The sequence below is a fragment of the Myotis yumanensis genome, unplaced genomic scaffold (genome assembly GCF_028538775.1).
Source record: "Myotis yumanensis isolate MYYU_CA2020_CCGP unplaced genomic scaffold, mMyoYum1.0.hap1 SCAF_8, whole genome shotgun sequence".
NCBI classification, from domain to species: domain Eukaryota; kingdom Metazoa; phylum Chordata; class Mammalia; order Chiroptera; family Vespertilionidae; genus Myotis; species Myotis yumanensis.
The window spans coordinates 9837649-9857408 of NW_027223759.1; the positions used below are offsets into that span (position 1 = coordinate 9837649).

Sequence of the window (19760 nt, forward strand, 5' to 3'; positions counted from 1 at the left end):
GCCCCCACCCCCCTGCGATCGGATGTATGAGTGAGCTGTAGAAAAGCTAGCATCCACGTATGAATGCTATAAAGGAGCAGTGAGCTCAAGGTCCCACTGAAGGAAAGGAGCCAGAAGAAAATCCATCAGAGGTTGCGCTGTAGAGAGTTTTAATCCAGGATTGAGGCGCGAAGAGTGAGCAGTGAAAAGGTCTGGGAGAGGAAGGAACCATGGATTACGTGAAAGGAAGCACAGAGCAATACAGAGATGAGCTTATGGGAGGGAAAAAGAATAGTCTGAGAGGCTTACATTTTGAGTAGTGACCACAGAAGACATGATGGGGACCGCCTGGGATTTAACAAACCCCAGGGATCCCTGGTGAGTGGAGCACTCAGGGCTTCCCTGCAGACTTGGCTGACTCATCTGATTGTGTTTTGAGGGATTCCAGCCCAGATGGCAGTAGCCCAAACGAATTACATTTTGTTCCCAAGAGCCTCACTGTGTTGGAAATAGAACTAACCCCTGAGGTACAGGAAGCCTCTCTGGAAAGAGTCACCCACGATCTGGCTTGATGTTGACTGAGAAAAAGCACCATCCGAATGGGTCATTATCGGTGAAGCTTCGGCAGGGTTGAGGGAAGACTCCAGGCTGGAAAGGATTGAAGAGTGAGTGGGTGGTGAGCTTCGTCAGCACACACTGCCGTTTGGAGAAGTGTGGCTGGGGGACCCCATGCCTGACCACCACGGGTGCTTTACTGTGCACACAAGCTTGCAGACAGAGACGTGGAGCCAAGGAGGAAAGACTGAGAGCAAGAAGGTGGGAGGCGGGTGTGACTAATTAGTGAGAACAGCCTCTCCTTGGGACATGAAAGGCACTTCAACCGGCCCGGCCCTCCCTCTGAGAAGCTCTGTGGCTGACTCAGCCCGCCCACTCCCTTTCCCTGTCATGTTTTGACTTTCTGTCTTTTCTCTGGCTTCCCAGGCTGGTGTAGTGGAGTCAGGCACGTCTGAATTTGAGCTGTGGCCCTGACTCTTTCTAGACATGTTTTCAAAGTTTCCTATTTTTCTTATCTGTGAAGTGAGGGCAAGCATACCTTCCTCACAGGGGTGTATTGGGGATTGATTACAAAAGGTGACAGGCATTCAATAAACGGCACTTTCCCTGTCTTCCTTCTTCTGTCTCTCCCTCGCTGATCTCCATCTTTCTGTCTTCTGTCGCTCTCCTGTCTCCATCTCCCTCTCTCCTATACTGTCCCATTGAAAAACATCGACTGTGGCAACGTATCTTTCAGCTGGGATTTCAGTTGGATTTTTTTTTATATTGTCTTTTCCATAAACATTATAACCAATTGGAAGGTTTAAATGATGGTATAAGAATTTTGTGTTTCGGTAGCGTAGTGGTTTGATGAGTGGAAAAGTAAATAGTGTGTGTATTTGAAGCACGAAGAAGATAAAGCCTTGGGAAGATTCATAGGACCAGAGAACATTTGAAGTAGGAGTCTCAAGAAGTTTTTTTTTTTAAATATACATATTTTTTTAATTGATTTCAGAGAGGAAGGGAGAGAGATAGAAACATCAATGGTGAGAGGGAATCATTGATCGGCTGCCTCCTGCACACCCCATACTGGGGAGCAAGCCCGCAATCCGGGCACGTGCCCCCGACCAGAACTGAGCCTGGGACCCTTCAGTCTGGAGGCCAACTCTATCCACTGAGCAAAACTTGCTAGGACTCAAGAAATTGTTAACATTCCTAAATGGCTTATGAAACTGATGTGGGATCTGTATCAAACCTACGGCCACAGAGTGCTGTGGTAGGTAACCCCCCCAAAGGCTCCTGCTTCGGTCAGACCAGGCTGCTCATGAACTTGGCTCCAGTGTGTCCAAGTCATTGTGAGATCAGTACAGGTCCTAGCGTCTCCGCAGTTCCTAGTTTCCAAGGTGTGGTGGGAAAGTGGATTCATCCACACAGCTCTGTGCCTGCTATTTTGCCTGCGTCCACAGGAAGCCTGGGGCTGGTCCTTTCTTTTCTAAACTGTCAGAACATGTTTGCAGTTGGCATTGGTCTTTGTAAACACGAATTGTTGGTATTTGAATTCTCAATTGCCAGGGGCGCTGGAAAATAGCAAAAGACACTTGGAAAACGGAGCATTCTTTTTCCCCTTAAACTTCTATAATGGTGGGGATCTGAAAATGTCTGGTTACTGTGCCTTATAACCATGTGCAACATTTAAAATTTGGGGCCCTGAATGTATTTTTTCTGTTGTTTCCCATTCCCTCTTCTTTCTTCTCTCTGCTACTTATTCCTCAGTCTCTTTTGATTTTTTTTTTTTGGAGGGGGGAGGGTCTAATTTCTTTTGGTCTCTCTTCCCTCTTAATCTCTACTGTATATTTCCCTTATTTTCAACTTTCAACCTAAGACTTTAAAAATAGGTTTAAAAAGATAATGGTCCCTTTCTTTCCTTTTACTATCTAAGGATACGTTTCCCAGTCTGGTCTCCTTGTGTTGTGTTTTTAAAAGGCTTTCATATCAGAGAGCTTGGGAAATGTAAGCAGTTGTAAACCTTAGAATATCATTTCCAGGTCAACTTTGATCTTACATGCCAAGTTTGTCGGTGGGAAAAAAAAAAAATTAAATCTCCCAAATCTAAATCAATAACTAGTGTTCCAAGAGAAACTTCAAAGTTTCACTCTAGATTTTAAGGAAGGGTAATTCCTTCAATACCAAAGACATGAGATGTCAGGGAAATCCAGAATCCCTTTGTTTAGGACATGGCCTACTTACTTGTACTTTCTTCCCCCTCTGAATAGAAAATCTCCTCTTTTTTTTAATTTCCTTTTTTTTTTTATCTCTCAAGAGACACTTTTTACTATATTCTACGGATGACTGTTTTTGATTTAGAGAAGAAATCCACACATAGTGGCTCAAATCTGTTTAGATAAGGTGTTCATTCCTTCCAGCTTTTCATGTTTCAACTTTTGCGGGGCCTGGCGTACATCCACCACCAACACGTTCTTCACAGGGACCTGAAACCTCAGAACATTCTCATCAGTCACCTGGGAGAGCTCAAGCTGGCTGACTTTGGTAAGCTGCCCCTCGAGTCTCTTTCTGGGCTGTGAACAATGATGCTTTTGTGCACACGTGTTTAAAGCATCGACGAGTCCTGGCCTTTGAAAAGTTGAGGCTCAGGGAGAGCGATGCTTTGTGAGGATATCAAACTACCATATAGGAAGTGCGAGGCAAGACATGGAGAGATTGCAGCTCTCTAGGATCATATCAAGCTCCAGTCTGGTCAGATCCTAAAACTTGGGCACCCCTACTAGTCTACTGCCTTTTTTGATATAGAGACATTTATAGAGTGGACTGTACTTGGTAGTTTTCTGTATATCTGGGTGGAGAGACAGATTCTATCAGAGTAGATTGAGGATATCCCAGAATGACAGGATCAAGCCCCAGATTGTCGAATAGACTCTTCCTGCAATGAAGGCTCTTTGTATCTATATAGGTGAGGCTTTTATTTCCACCAAAGTGATGCCGATTTCTCCTGAGTATTACTATATCTTTCCATTTTAGCACTTATCACAGTTTATAATCACACACACACACACACACACACACATTTGTGTGACAATTTTGACTCCTCCACTAGACTATGGGCATTATCATGGCGGCCTGGGTCCATTTTTGCTGAATGTTGTATCCCTAGTGCCTGGCATCATAGTAAGTGCTCAACAAATAGTTGAAGAGCTGGTTCCGTGGGAGCTGGGGAGCTGCTCTTCCCTGTTTGGCAGATGTCAGAGAGTTGTACTGTCGCTGCAGCACTTTATTCTGAGATAGTAGCTTTCATCCGAGTATGTACGTAAACATTGAACAGACATTCATTTATCCAAGCCCCACACAGTGACTCATCTATTGAGTATTCTTCCGGCTGTAGATCTTGTGGTTCTGTGAGATCAGTGGCTGGCTGACAAAGTGCTCTCATTTTGCAGGAGAGCCCTTGAAAATGACTCATCTAAGGTCCTACCAAACTAACCAATTTGGATTAGCAACCCCCACCCTTTATCTAACTGGGGATTCCTGGGCTGCAGACATGGAGGGCGGCCGTATTGGTTAGGAAGTGAGTTCTGTCGCTGTTACAGAGACCCAGAATTACAGAGGCAGAAACATGCTAGAAGCTTACTTACTCTCACATAACCGTCTGAGCTGAGCAGTCAGTACGTGTCAGGTGGCACCCCGGTGCGTGGTGCACCCTCCTTCTGTCTGTGGCCCCCCGTCCCCAGGGTGTTGCCCCAGGTGCATATTTCAAGATGGCTGCCGCCTCCTTCCTATTACAGCCGGGAGGAGGGAGATCTAGAAGTTCACACATCACTCCTGTTTGTATTGTGCAGGCAAGATTTAGTCACTCATTACACTTAGCTGCCAGGAAGGCCACATCTAGCTGCAAAGTCGGCCAAACTTTGAGAAATGGACTTGATGGAGAAGTGCACAAGGGTGAAGGTAGTTGAGTAGCTTTCTTAAAAGCACCCAGAGAGTGTGTGTTATTTTTAAATATTGTTTACTCAGCCAGCTAAACCCTTCCTGGTAGAATGTGTCACTGTGCTCCAGATCCCAGGTAATGAGTTCTGTGCTTCTCCCCTTTGGTCAGGTCTTGCTCGGGCCAAGTCCATTCCCAGCCAGACATACTCTTCAGAAGTTGTGACCCTCTGGTACCGCCCTCCTGATGCCTTGCTGGGAGCCACTGAATATTCCTCTGAACTGGACATATGGTAAGAGCTAGTGCCCCAAAAATAGGAGTCACCCTACCCTTGAGGGTTACTTTATCATCTGTACTACATTTTAAATAATAATTCTAATGACAATCACATTTGTCTACAGAAACATAAAGTGCTTTCAAATACCTATCCCATTTGATTTTTCCAATCATTCTATAAGTTTTTACAGTTAAAGAAACTGAGACTCAGATCAGTCTTGCCCAACGCATCTGAATCCTATTTTCTTTCTATCATGCCTCACCTCCTAGCTCTTCTCGTCAATCCTTTGTCTTTTCTCCTTGTCCTCAGAGAAACACACACACACTCCCAACACACACACGCACACACACACACACACACACACACACACACACTCGTCTGTACATGCATGCTCACACATGTCCAAACATAGTTCAGAGCCTGGTGGCAAAAGGAGACCTGATTTTTATGCCAATTCTACTTCTAATCAGTTTCTCTGGATTCTGTTATCTTGAAAAAGCCATGTATCCTCTTTATGTCTATGTTTCTCTATTTTTAAAATGAGGGTAACAAACTCTCCCCTTGAGGGGTTAAATGGGATGGTAGTTCAAGTGTAAGAACAAGATAGATGGTGTCAAGTAGAACCACATTGTTGGGGAGGCTCTTGGATTAAAGGGATGTGGTGATGAGTGTGGGCTCTCAGGCACTCCTCCTTCCTAGGGCAGTGGTGTTATGTTATCTAGACCTTATTCCTGAAATATCTCAGGCATGTGGGAGCCACAGTTAGATGTGTGGTAACCACAATCATAGGCACCTCCTCAAAGGTAAAAAAAAATACATGGACTTCTTTCAAGACCTTAGAAGGTCATATATAAACGGTAGGCACTGTTTAAAAAAAAAATCAATAATGGATTAAAAGCATTAGACAGTATCCTAAAAGGCTAAACTAAGCTTTAGATTTCCCAAAGAATTGAGAAAGGTTGCAGAAATTTCCCCCAGTGTATCTGCAGCATTGATTTCCTAATCTCCGGTGCCAGCACACACAGAGAGGGGTTAGGGCAGGGGGTGGAGACCATTGGATGGTATTCACCAGCTCAGTTTCTGAGTTGGCTTATCTCATAGTTGACCATTGCTAGCAACCAAAATGATTTTAAACCATTTGACAGTTTTCCATTACTTCTAGTCTTCTCCACTTACTGTTTTTAAATTACACCTTTTATAGGGTGTCCCAAAATTCATGCAACATTTGAATTTTGCGTGAGCATTAACAACAACAACAAAAAATAAAAGCCTAATTTTACTTGGTTTATTGAATCTGATTCTAATATCTGTTGCCCTTTGATTTCAATCCCTTCAATTTGATAAGCATTACCAAGTACCAATTATGGCCCAGGAGCAGGGACAATGAAGACCAATGAAGACCACAGCTTTGTGTATGTGCCAGCAAAGCCATGGAGGCCATTTACCTGATGTGCTATTCCATACATAACCCTATGCTGTATACTTTATGAATCAATAAAAAATTTACAATTTTTAATTATAAACCTGTGTTTTCTATCAAAATTACAGTGGGGCATTGACTTACGAGTTTAATTCGTTCCGTGACAGAGCTCGTAACTCAAATTACTCGTATGTCAAATCTTAAAGTGAACGAGTGAGACACGTGATGCTGGGCTGATGTTGTGACGTTCGCTGCGCCAACTAGTGGTGGGGTATCTGAAGCTGGCTCATAACCCTAATTTTAGCTCGCAACTCAAAGCAAAAAATCGGCCGAGAGACGGCTCATATCTCGAAAAACTCATTAGTCGGGACACTCGTAAGTCAAGGCTCCACTGTACTTCTTGTGTGAATTTTGGGACACCCTAATATCTGTTGCTTTAAAGATAAGAAGCAAAAAAGAATGTGGATATTTAAAGACAAGCTAATGAGAAGCTTTAAAATGACAATAGTTCTAAAAATTTGACTCAAGACACTACTGACCAGATTCTTTGTTAATCCTCACCTGAGGATACTTTTTCCATTGATTTTTTTAGAGAGAGTGGAAGGAGGGGAAGAGACAGAGAGAGAGTACATGCCCTTGACCAGAATCAAACCCAGGACCCTTCAGTCCACAGGCCAACGCTCTATCCACTGAGCCAAACCGGCTAGAGCTAACCAGATTCTTAAGTTACATTTGTCTGATCAAAGATGTTTTAACACATATCAAGATGTCTCCTAGACATGAAAAATCATTAAAAAGTAAACATGTGGCTATTATATCCAAATTGACTTTTTAAAAATTGGGGATAAAAGCAACCTGTTGTTTGAGGGGGAAGAAATCTGCTTGCAAACCTCAATCTGGTAGCTTTTATTCACATACGTACAAAAGTCTAAGAATAAGCCAGGTGATTATTTAAAATGCAAACTCAATATTATCTCATGAAAACAGTCTATATTTCTTTAGAAATAATAAAATACAGTTAGATTTTAATTATATATATAAGAATTCTGCTTTCTCCTACCCAAGTTAAAGTAAATTAAATAGCGTGTGTCTATAGTCAGATGGAAAAAATAAAAATTTATCACATGGGATAAATACATATGAATAATATTAAAGACCATATTTAATATGAATCTTTAATAATATGATGATTTGTAATAAAATGCTTTACTTATATATCCTTTATCATGCCAGGCCAAAAAATGTCAAGCTGGTTCAGGGAGTTTGCAGAAGTGTGTGTTATGGTGAAAGGGATTTGGAGCCAAAGTATTGGTCCGTGGGGAAAATCTCTGTAATCTGTCCACTGAACCATTCTTATCACCCAGAGATGATCAGAAGAAAAGTGTGCATTATTAGCAAAATAAATCATACTTCTTACTGTCTCTCAACAATGACTCTCTCATTTGACTACATAGGAAAGGAAACATGTTTCACCCCATTTAATCTATTTTCAGACGCACACTCTTGTTGCACCTTAAATCCGCATGCGGCTTACAATCAGCAGCATCTTACCGTAGCCATCAGCCCGGCTGTACTCTAGTTGCCATTGCACATGTGTGAACGTCAAACATGCCAGCGTCAGGACTTGCAGCATGAGTGTCAGTGACTTGGAAGAATCTTGCTGACAGAAGAGTGCCCCTTCCCCCTCCCCCTCCCTCCCCCTCCCTCCCTCCCCCAAGAACCAAACGGTTGTGGAAAGAGAGTGAATCAGACACGTCTAGCAACATTCTTTAAGCAGGAGTCACCTATGTAAAAAGGTGACATAGAAGTAGGCTATGTAACTGCAAGGTCAGCTTGGGAGCCCAGCACCAGTGACTGTTAGTTCTCTAATGGATTATTTTAAGACATGCTGTGTCATCAAACTCCTGATGTCGAGGGCGATACCGTGGATAAACATAGACATCAAAGAGTCTGAGTCAAATGCTGAATGTGGAAAAAAGTTTCAGGAACACCTAAACCAATGTCTTTCACTTTATGTTCCAGTTTTTGTATGTACAAGTACGACATAGGATGAAATAATGTGTCTAATTAAGTGTATAGCAGCCCTTTCAATAAGTGTAAAGGCAACATTCTGAGCATGTCATAGTTTAACTCGCAGGTGTTTTGTTTCTTAATGGCACACACAATAGTGGTGCTTCTTACAATGACAGCATCTTAGGTTCGTTCAGTGGAAGAGAGCGTTCAGTTTGGAGGTTTAGAACTTTCCCCTCCTCTCATAAAATGGACAGTTAATGAGCTTGAATGAGCCAGAATGTTTGCTCCCTGTACTGTGTTCCTAAATGCTGGTTGCATTCCAGTTTAACAAAAAGCTGCAGGCTGTTCTTATTTTTTTGGTTGACAAAGGGACTTTTATTTTTTTTTTGCCCAAGATTTTATAATAGCATGTGGCCTCTATTTAACTGTCCCCAAAATATTTCCTGGGAGGAGAAATGCTAGTAGTTCAGTTTTGCAGGTCTGGTTTCCTTGAAACGGTCTGTTGACTCTTATTTCTTTTGCTAGGGGTGCCGGCTGCATCTTTATTGAAATGTTCCAGGGTCAACCTTTGTTTCCTGGGGTTACCAGCATCTTTGAACAGCTGGAGAAGATCTGGGAGGTAAGAGAAGAATTCCTCTTAGGAAGAAGAAATATCTGCGTTTCAAACTTTAAATCAAATTTGCCTTTGAGACAAATGACGCAGTCCATCTGCTTTGAGATGTGAAGCTCCATGTTAAGGTCATGGAGACTGCGGTATTTGCAACAGTATAAGTACCTTAGGAATGAGTGTCCAGAAACCCCCGTTGTCCTGTAACATCCCATGAATCCACCTGCGCCCTATAGTATAGTCTCGGTTTCTTGGGGCGATTTCTGCCATTCCTACTTAAGCACATTTCTGCCTGGCCACCCCCAGCTCGAATTCTACTATATGTCTGGCCCTGAATCTTTGTCAACTGAAGACAAGGCCCTAAATTGTCATAGAACTCCAATGGAAACGAAGGCCTAGCATGTTCGTGTGAGAGAAATACTGTATTTATCATGCTCTTCCAAAACCAAATGCCTAAGATGTTAAGGTGCTTTTGCGTGTGTGGTTCCATTTCTTTTATTCTTAAGTTTATTTTTAATTATGATTTACATTCCATATTATTTTGTATTAGTTTCAGGTGTACAGCATAGTGGTTAGACAATCATATACTTTATAAAGTGATTTCCCTGGTATGTCCAGTACCCACCCAGCACCATACATAGTTATTGCAATATTATTGACCACGTTTCCTGTGCTGTACTTTACATCTCCATAACTCTCTTGTAGCTACCAATTTGTACTTCTTAATCCCTTCACCTTTGTCACCCAGTTCCCCCAAACTCCTCCCCTTTGGCAACTATCAGTCTGTTCCCTGTGTCTCTGAGTCTGTTTCAATTTTGTTTGCTCATGTAGTTTGGTCTTTAGACTCCACATACAAGTGAAATCATATGGTATTTGTGTTTCTCTGACTGATTTATGTCACTTAGCATAATACCCTCTAGGTTCATCCATGCTGTCATAAATGGTAAGATGTTATTCTTTTATATAGCCAAGTAATATTTCATTGCATGTCCACTCTCTATTGATAGACACTTGGACTGCTTCCATATCTTTTTTAAAAATTTATCTTTATTGTTGAAAGTATTACAGATGTCCCTTTTTTCTCCCATTGACCGCTCCACCCTGCCCTCCCAGGCCTTCATCTCACTATTGTCTGTGTCTATGGGTTATGCATATATACAGATAATCTCTCCCCACTCACCACCCACCCCTGCCTTCCCTCTGAGATTCTGTTCCATTCTTCTTTGTCTCTGGATCTATTTTGCTTCCATATCTTGGCTATTGTAAATAACACTGCAGTGAACATAGGGGTGCATGTATTCTTTCGAATTAGTGTTTTGAGTTTCTTTGGATATGTACCCAGAAGTGGAATCACTGAGTCATAAGGCAGTTCCATTTTTACTTTTTTGAAGAACCTCCATGCTGTTTTTCATAGTGGCTGCACCAATCTGCAATCCCACCAATAGTGCATGGGGTTTCCCTTTTCTCCACATCCTTGCCAAAAGTTGTTTGTTGATTTTCTGATGATACCCATTCTGACAGGTGTGAGGTGATATCTCATTGTGTGTTTTTTAAATATATTTTTATTGATTTCTGAGAGGAAGGGAGAGAGAGAGAGAGAGAAACATCAATGATTAGAGAAAATCATTGATTGGCTGTCTCCTGCACGCCCCCTACTGGGGACCAAGCCCACAATCCGGGCATTTGCTCTGACCAGGAATCAAACTGTGACTGCCTGGTTCATAGTTCAACACTCAACCACTGAGCCATACTGGCCATACTAGAAATTATCTTTAATACACACATAAAAGTGCGGAAAACTTTAGGGAACACTGGGGAAAGGGGAAAATAATTAGTTGCCAGTTCTGGAAAGTTATTGTCTCACCTCGATGAAGAAATTCTATGCCAGCCTCGTGCTAGAAATTCATGACCCAGAAGACACTGTCTTCTGGCTAAAATAAAATGTGCTTTGAGAAATTAAGACATTTTATAGAGATTAATTACTGCCATTAAAATTTTCTTTTTGATATATGGGGGCTATTATGGAGCAACATAGGAAATACTGATTTTTTTTCTTCTCCAAGCTCCCCTGCAAGACAGATAAATGCTATTTCTCTTCAAACAGCATCACTGGGTGCCAAAACATTGTCTAAGCTGGAGGCAGCTTAGCGTAATAATAGCTTTAAAGCTGTAAAACCAGGGTTTGAATTCTAGCGACTTTTTAGCTAAACAAATGTGGGCAGGCTGTGGAGCTCCTTTGAGCTTCCCGTTTACTCATTTGTTAAATGGGGCTGGCGGTCATGACTTCCTAGCCTTCTGTCAGAATTCCATAAGGTCAGATGCATAGCAAGTTTCCTGTGCCAAAAGTGCTCAAGAAATATCTGCTGCCTTTCCCTGTCAGATAAATTATGATTGTAGAGATGTTTCAATCACCTAAGTGCGGAAAAGCCTTTCCTGATATACAGCCTCATTGTTCCTCCGTGTGGTCTTACTTCTTGTCCACACTAGAGGAAGTACTTAGATATCACAGAACAGAAAGAATGGGCCAGACATTTCCCAGGACCCGATGGCTCTCTAGTTATTGGTTCAAGTTTCCAGGACTGGCCTCGCTGACTGACACTGGCCATCTGAAGATGTGTTTGGTAATTCAGTAAGTGAAAGAATTTGCACTTGAACCTGGACATTAAGTACCAAAACAAACATGTCTTAACAGCAAAAACAAACATGTCTTGACAAATAGTTCCTGCCCAGAAAGCCATGTTCATGTCTACCATTGTCTTTATCACACTGCAGTCAACCAACGGGACTTTATTTTGACATTTATGACAACTCATTGCAAATTTAAAACAAGTGACCATATTAGAAATACCACTGGCCTGCAGTCAGAAGACGTGAGTTCTGAACCCAGCTCTAACTTTAAGTTATGAGGGAGAGCAATTCACATCACCGACCTCCCTGGGTTTCCAGCATGATACATGTTACAGAGGCTCCTCAACCTATGACAGGTTACCTCCCCATAAACCCATCATAAGCTGAAAATGTCATAAATCAAACCATAGTAAGTCCGGGACCACTTGTATTTGATTTTCTGATTCCATGAAGTTGTGACTTCTTTGAACAAGAAGAATCTTGTAGCTCCCATCATTTAAAATCATAATATTCTTCTCTGTTTATCTGATTCCACCACCCACCCAGGTAGTTTTTATCGAGTTTGTCAACTTGCATAGCTCATTGTTGACTTTTGATCTGTACTGACCAAGGATACAGTTCCATATTGCCTAGCAATACTTTGTGAGCAGCAGGAGGTCAGATTCATTATGTCTCATTCCTACCTGGTCCTGTCGAAGGAGGACAAGGGTTTTGTCATCATTGACATTTATCCCAGCTGTAGCTCCACACTCTGAGGGCAAAGTGGAAAAGTCACCCCATTCAGCAGTGTGATGTCTTTCTGCTACGACATCTCAGGCGGGTTAGAAATATAAACATTACAAATAGTTCCTGAACTTATGTTTTACTAAACATGGTCTACCCAAATGAGAATAGGAAATCCATTTCCAGTCTACGAGAGTGGATGTAGGAATGGCTTTTTTGAACGCAACGCGTCCATTCTAAATCTCCCTGTCTCTAAACACAACCTTCCTCTAGATTTATCCTGAGGTCTCACTCTTAGGAATAAAGACATTGTGAGAAGTCCTGAATTTTTCTTTTACTATCTTCCTGAAGTGTGTGTGTGTGTGTGTGTGTGTGTGTGTGTGTGTGTTCACATCTGAATAGCTGTCACTGGCTTTCTGGGACCTAATTCTTTCAATAAGCAGTTTTAGCAAATAATCCCAGCTGTGGTTCTAAAATCAGAATAAAACAAACTATGCAGACCTTGAATCCATTAATCAAAATGCCTTCAGTTTCCATTCCAACAAAGGCAGAAAACAGCCCCTGCAGCCCACTGTTTTCAAATATAGCACTCACTAGCTGCCTTTTTAGGAGCCTTTAGGGAGAGCGTAAATCAACAATTTTTGGTTTTCAGTTTCCCAGACTGAAGTGGAGATTTAGTAATTTTCTCAAGTGAAAACAAATTCAATAACTTTCAAATAGAAACTCAGCATCAAATTTCCAAATAAAGGATATTGAATTTTGTTTAAACGTTTAAAATCTCAAGCTTACAGCTTTTAACATAATAAACATTATTGGTATCCATTTTGCTGATTTAATTAAACATAACACAAAATAACCATTCTGGTAACTTTCGCCTCAGAAAAATATGGATGTGGTCGTTATTTATTTCCCTTATTGCTTTCTCTTCGTTATCTTTGCTTTCTTTTCACTGTACTTTGCCCATTAACAGAAGACGCATGGCTCTCTGCGAGTCACATCCACTGGCTTACATGCACCCCTGTGCAATAAGCATCCAATGCATATGATGGTAGGTTAAAAATGAGGAATTAGCTTCCTACCCTCCTGCCCACTCCTACAAAAGTAGAAGTAGTCCCGTTGGCTTTTCACAATGGATTCAGGACCTTTAGTGCTCCTTGGGCTCGGGTGGTTGATAGGAGACGCCTGTAATCCTCCCGGTAGCTTTTCAGCTTGTTTAGGGAGTGGATCAAAGAAAGAAGATTTTGCTGTGTGGTGTGATTTTTCATTCTATGAGGGAAAATAGCACTTTGGTGTCTTTTGTTCGAGGACAAGCTTAACAGGCACCACAAAATGTACTTTCCTGCCAGAGTCCTGGTCAGCAAGCTGGTGGGTATTAAGGTTCTGGATTCTTCATTGATGATCATCAGCCACTTGTTGGGCAGTTGACTTCTTACTGTCTCTGTCCAGCATTTTACAAATGGATTCTGTAGCCTCTTTCTATAAGAAATGCTTCTAAGAAGAACTATATTGTAATGGTGTAATAAAAGCTATTAGTATTTTACTAACATTTTATAAAAACAGTGTTATTCTAGCTCCCAGATATAACTAACATTGGGCTTTTATGATTATCTTTTTTAAAAAATGATAAGGCGATACCTATAAGGAAACTCAGAAACATCACCATCCCAAATCTGAAATGTTTTGTCGTTGTATTCCCAAGGACTGTTATTTTCCCATTAATTCAAAACTAGAGCTTTAATTTGGTAAGCCAAAGTACAAAGGAGGTTTTCTTTAGTGATGTTGTTACTATTACTACGCACCAGTTAAAACCCAAATACCAGACTCCAAGCTGTTGGGCCACAGAAAACTCAAGCAAATGAGATGAATTTGGTAGAAAGGACTGGGGTTGGGCTGGGGATCATTTTTAGCCAACATTCCACTGCCTCAAGGTCAGTAATCTGAACCCTTTTAATTTGAGCGTATTGTGGAACAGCTGAACGCCAGGCTGGGGCATAATGTAGGCTGTCAATGCCTCCTGTTGGATATATATATAGTTCTCTAATGTAAGGCAAAGGGACATCCCTCCTGCTTCTTTATATCCCAGCTCCCAACATAGCATCCTAATGTATGTTGGTCGTGCAATAGATATTTAATGATGAGGATATGACTTCAAGCAAGGCTGTATGATCTGCTTCAGAACAAGTGAGTTAGTGGACACACAAGCTCAGGACCTGTATTAGGATTCTCCAGAGAAACAAAGCCAATAGGATATCTAGAGATCTATAAGAGGAGATCTATTGTTGGAATTGGCTCATGCAGTCATGGAGGCTGAAATATGCCATTTGCAAACTGGAGACCAGAAAAGCCAGTGGTTCTGCTATAATTTAGTCCCAGGCCAAGGGCCCGAGAACTGTGGGGGCTGCCGGTGATAACTCTGAGTCTGAAGACCCGAGAGCCAGGGGCACTGATGTCTGAGGGCAGGAGAAATCGGACATCCCAGCTCAAGAAGAGAGAGATCATGCCCTTCCTCCCCCTTTTTGTTCCTCTTGGAGCCCTCAATGGGTTGGAAGATGCTTCCCAGGTGAGTGAGGACGGGTCTCTACTCAGTCCACTGATTCAAATGCTAATCTCTTCCTGAAACATCTCACAGGCACACCCAGAAAAGATGTTTTACTAGCTATCTGGGCATCCCTTGCCTCAATCAAGTTCACCCATAAAATTGACCATTACAGGACCACAGGAATATACTAGTTTTGCCCATACAGCTACAAATAGGGAAACACAAAAGTTTCTTTCTTGGATACATCAGCTGGTGTAATGTGACCTACGTCTAATTCTTCCCTGATCTGTCCTTCATGTCTTCACACCTGCTCCATCCGCCTCACGTCTCCCCTAACTTCTCTCTGTCTTTCTTTGGCTTTGCATAGGTGTTGGGAGTCCCTACCGAGGACACCTGGCCTGGAGTTTCCAAACTACCTAACTACAATCCAGGTAACATTTGATTTGAGCTTTGGAGTGCTCTGAGAATTAGCAGTGTGAGAGATTTAGGTACACAGTGTGTTCTATTGTTGTTAATTCAACAGGGAAGATAGGTCTAGACAAATTTTTCGGTTCTTGAATTCCCTGACTAATCCTTTTACGAGGAGGACACTGAAATAGTAGTTGAGGTTAGATTAGTTCTCAAGCTCTGTAAACCACAAGTAGCAAACCGAATGAGCATTTGAAATGACTGTTACTGTGGATTCCACATCCATTTCCAAATACACAAGTGCCAAATGAAGCAACTACAAAGATAGTGTCACTTTTGAGCCCAGGGCTGTCATGGATTTCTATGCTTCTACAACAGAGGGGAGGTAGAAACTCATTTGGCTCATTAGGCCTTGGGCAGGACAGCTAAGATGTGTCTAGATTGTACAAGAGTTCACCACTGGGTCATTTTCTGTCACATATTTGGTCCTCCAAGACTAGCTCCTAGGGTGGATATGGAAGTGTTAGACATGTTGTCCACGGGGGAGGTCTGTGAGGAATGGTCCCAAGACCATGGCAGAGGGGACAGATTAACCAGTTGTCACATCAAAGATGTAGAGACAGAAGGGCGGAGCCAAGCGGTGAGCTATAGGATGAAGGGATGTATCCGATGCTGGAGAAGCAAGAATGGCCACACGAGAGCTGGACTCCTGCTGCCAGGATGGAAGGAGAGGTAGATATGCACAGAGAAGGACGAGGTTAGGGTGAATGTGGCCCAAGTCACCTTTTCTAGTCTTCATAGTCTTACGGTGGTGCCCCATGACTAAAAACGGATTTTTTTTTTTTCAAACTGTTGTCACTGTGAACATTGGTATGAGCTTATCCTGCAAGGGCTTCCTGAGAGCAAGACGCTGGAGAGGGATGGAAAAGGTGGTTAAAGAGAAAAACAGTGGACAATGGAGGCTAGGGATGGCTTTCTTTCTCTCTGTAGCATCTACTATTTTTGCTCAAACAGCTATCCACGGGGATCAGAGATCTTGAACTAACTAGGATTACAGATACCTTATAGCAAGCTAAAGACAAATCATAAAGTCATTTCAGCTTTGTGTGAATGGCTGTAGGCATCGCTAAATGGCTTTAGGGTCACTCACACATAGGTTACCATTTCTAACCATTTTGCTAGTTTGGCACCTGAGAAAATGCTGCTGTCTGGCCACAGGGCCTTGCCTTTGGTCTGAGATAGAGAGAAAAAAGAACAGGCTTCTTGTGGAGACCAGGACCCAGGCTGCAATAGGTCCTCTCTCCTGTTGCCATGGTTTCTAGGAGAGTCTGGCTTTCGTCTTTTCCGACCCTGCCCATACCTCTCTTCACCCCGCCTATATGCTCTCCTCCAGGTGAAAATGGGACCCCACCCCCACCCCCAGTTTTCTGCAATGGGTGCAAGCAGAAGTTTAGGGTCACAGATGGGTTGTAGAAAACAATTTGGATAATGTTGATACAAAGCTGCCACAGTGAGCATGTGATGTTTCCCCAAACTTCAAACATTTGGGTTTCAGGTTGGTTCAGGCAATAAACAGTTTCTCAGTACAGAAGGCCTTGTTGAGAACAACAATGATAGGAACTTGGCCAAATGCTCCGCTGCCAGATTCTGGACTAAATAAGGTAACTGGGGTTCCAATCAAACAGTGAGAAATATGTGACATCTTTCATTTTGCTGTCGTTTCAAAGTCATGTGCAATTTTTTTATTTCTGGAGAGAAATCTCCAGATTCAGCATCAATGGGGTTCAGACTTTGCATTGTTTTTCTAGGAAGCATTCAGTGTAATTCAAATGAGCCCAACCATTTTAAGCACCTACTCTCTGCTGTGCTGGGTGCTGGGTCTGTTCTTGGCTGTTGAAGAGCTTGGGTTTGTATTTACTCGCCCACACCCTTTCCCCAGCTCTCCTCCTGAGGGGCAGGGTGCTCATGTGTGAGCCCTGTGTCCATGGGCTTGAGCAGTGAGTGGCTGTGGGCAGAGCTTGTGGAAGGACGAGAGTTATAGCCTCAGCCACAGCCAAGATGTAAACCCCTATCTGTACATCTTAACAGTCCAGCTTCTCTTGGGTCTGGGATCAATACCATCAATGACTCAATCATAAGGACTGTTTTAAAGGGGTCGTCCGCCTCTGTGTTCCAGGAACACCCCCTCTGTGAATCGACAAGTCTCTCTGAATCCCCTTCCCTAGCAACCCCACCCCGCTCTGAGCTGCTGTTGCTGCTTCATGCCCTTGTACTCCAATGGCTAAGAGACCAGAGAGGGGATGAGAGCCAGAAAAATGTCACTGAGCAGAGGTGTGGACACCATTGTGGATGAGCTTTCCATTGTTTTCCTTTCTGTTCTAAGTTGTAGTAAGGACCCCAAACTTTGAACTCAGCTGGCACCGCAATTTTGAGGGAGCCAAAGAGCTCAGAACTTGGCAAATCCTCCAGTTTCCATCTGCGCCCACTCTGCCATTTCCCGGCCATGCCTGGACTGTGTCTAGGAAGACAACACGGTCCCTCTGTGTGTAGGTTAACACAAACAAAACCCGGCCCGCTGGCGGATCTGTCTGAGCAGTTACCTGTCTTCTAGGGACACTGGTGAGCAGGGTTGCAGGTATTCTAGCCCTCAATTCAGACTGCTGTGCCTGATTAAATCGGGGTAATGGAAGAGGTGCATAATTTTAGAGACTGGTCTCTCTCTCTCTCTTTTTCTTCCTTACTTCCTTCTTTTTTCCCTTTCCTTCCTTCTTTGCTTCCTCCCTCCCTCTTTCCCTTCCTTCCTTCCTTCCTCCCTTCCTTCCTTCCTTCTTTCCTTCCTTCCTTCTTTCCTTCCTCTTTCCTTCCGTCCCTCTCCCCCACCCCCATTGTAAGCAAGCCGGCTGAGAACTCTGTGTCCTCTACTTCAAAGGGCCAGTTGTCTTATTTTGATGTGGGCAGATTAAGAAGTAGCCTTTGAAAAGTAGGCTTTCTTTCTTTTCTTTTTTTCTTTTTTGTTTAATCTTTTCTCCTGGGATAGCTTTCAGAGCAATATATCCAAGTGTCAGTGAGGGGGTTCTGACGAGCGTGGATTCCCAGACTCTCAGCAGGATCATTCTCTAACAGAAATATAAAAGTGAAATATTAAAAACCCTGGAACGTGAACTCCATCTGCAGAGTAGCCAGTGTCTCGCCTGCTCGCACCCTGGGAAAAAAAGGTCTCCTTGAAAAAAGAGGGAGGAGAAAAAAAGTGCTTTGAGGACGAGGTTTACAGGTTTAGTAGAGCATAGTAACATCCCCTCAAAGAAGTGGGTGTTGCTCTGTGACCCCCCCAAAATGCTCCTCCTTTGACTCAGCCGCCAGAACACTCACCCTCCCCTGGCAACACACCCCCTTTTCACATGCTAACCGAGGCGCCTGTGATTGGCTGAACAATGAGCTGGTCACACTTGCTAAAGGCCTGCCATCCCTCACACAATTAGCCAAGACACATTAATCAAACTGGCGGGAGTTGGGGCTGTGCTGGCCTCCTGCAGGGGGGGAAGGGGGCAGTTTTGTGATCCTTAATAAGAGTCCGCAGGAAGCAATGATAAAGGACAGCATGCTAGAGGGGATTCTCTCAGAAAGTCTAAAAAGGGGAAAACCCCAACTGATGCCGTAACTGTGAAACGCTGGGTTTGTGGCACAGAAGACCCCAGAAGCTTAGAGCAAACTGGATATTGGTCTTGGCTAACATCTGCTAATGCACGACAGTAGTGTGAATGGAAAGGGTGGGCCCCTGTGGACGTTTCTACAAAGTTCCCTTACCCCCTGCCCCAAGAAAAAAAATTCAGGGGTCCCTTCCCTTTTGAGCCTCAAGTACTTTATACCCCCCAACTGGAACCAATAGGAGTAAAGCATAGATAAAAAGTAGAGAACTATTTAGAATCAATAAGAGAAGGTATTAACTGATAAGGAGTTTGGTTCTAAATGAAGTATTTGGAAGCCATTAAAAATAGTTAATTTTGAGATTAAAAAATAAGTTAACATTTGTGCTTTAAAAAAAAACCCTTACCTGAGGATATGTATATTGATGGGAGAAAGAGAGAGAGAAAGAGAGAGAGAAAGGTGAGAGAGAAACAGTGACTCCAGTATGTGCTCTGACCGGAATCCAACCTGCAGCCTCCGGTATGAGGCTCCAACCAGCTAAGCTGTACCAGCCAGGGCCACATTCGTGTGTTTCATCTTCTGGCTTTTCTTTTCCAAATCTCCTCTACGTGGATTTTCCAATGGCAATCTAGAGCTCATAAGATCGTACCTTAGAGACGGGTTTGCCACGGAATTGTGTAAGGCTTTTAAAAAGACTCAACTAAATATTTAGACATTTCTCAGCTAAAGTCAACAGAGGCCTCACTCCCCTGGAGGCTGCCAGTCGCCATCTCATTAGATGCAGAGATCCTGTGAGAAAGAGAAACTTTTTCCTGCCACATGATTGCAGCCCAGTTGTGGTTTTTAATGTGTCATTGATTGTTTCATCCAGCTTCTTTTGCTCCGCTCAAAGGGTCTGCCGTGGCTCTGTTTGCTTCCTTAAACACGGTTTCTGAAAGCACTCATGCTGTGTGAGCGCAAATCCTAGCATTAATGTACTGCTGGGTTCATTTCACCACACTCAAAAGCGCCGAGTTTAAATCCCTCTCAATTCCATTTGGGGCACCAGAA

General features: G+C 42.9%; 1 protein-coding gene across 6 annotated transcripts in view; it reads left to right on the forward strand.

Annotated features, from left to right (window-relative positions):
• The window catches only part of CDK15 (cyclin dependent kinase 15), a 73461-nt gene that overhangs the window by 21075 nt on the left and 32626 nt on the right, over positions 1-19760 (forward strand). For all 6 annotated transcript variants that reach the window (XM_070421859.1, XM_070421860.1, XM_070421858.1 and 3 more), the window contains exons 7-10: positions 2937-3060; positions 4622-4742; positions 8686-8779; positions 15025-15088. In XM_070421859.1, the coding sequence (XP_070277960.1) occupies positions 2937-3060; positions 4622-4742; positions 8686-8779; positions 15025-15088 (403 nt within the window). The remainder of the gene's footprint in view (positions 1-2936; positions 3061-4621; positions 4743-8685; positions 8780-15024; positions 15089-19760) is intronic.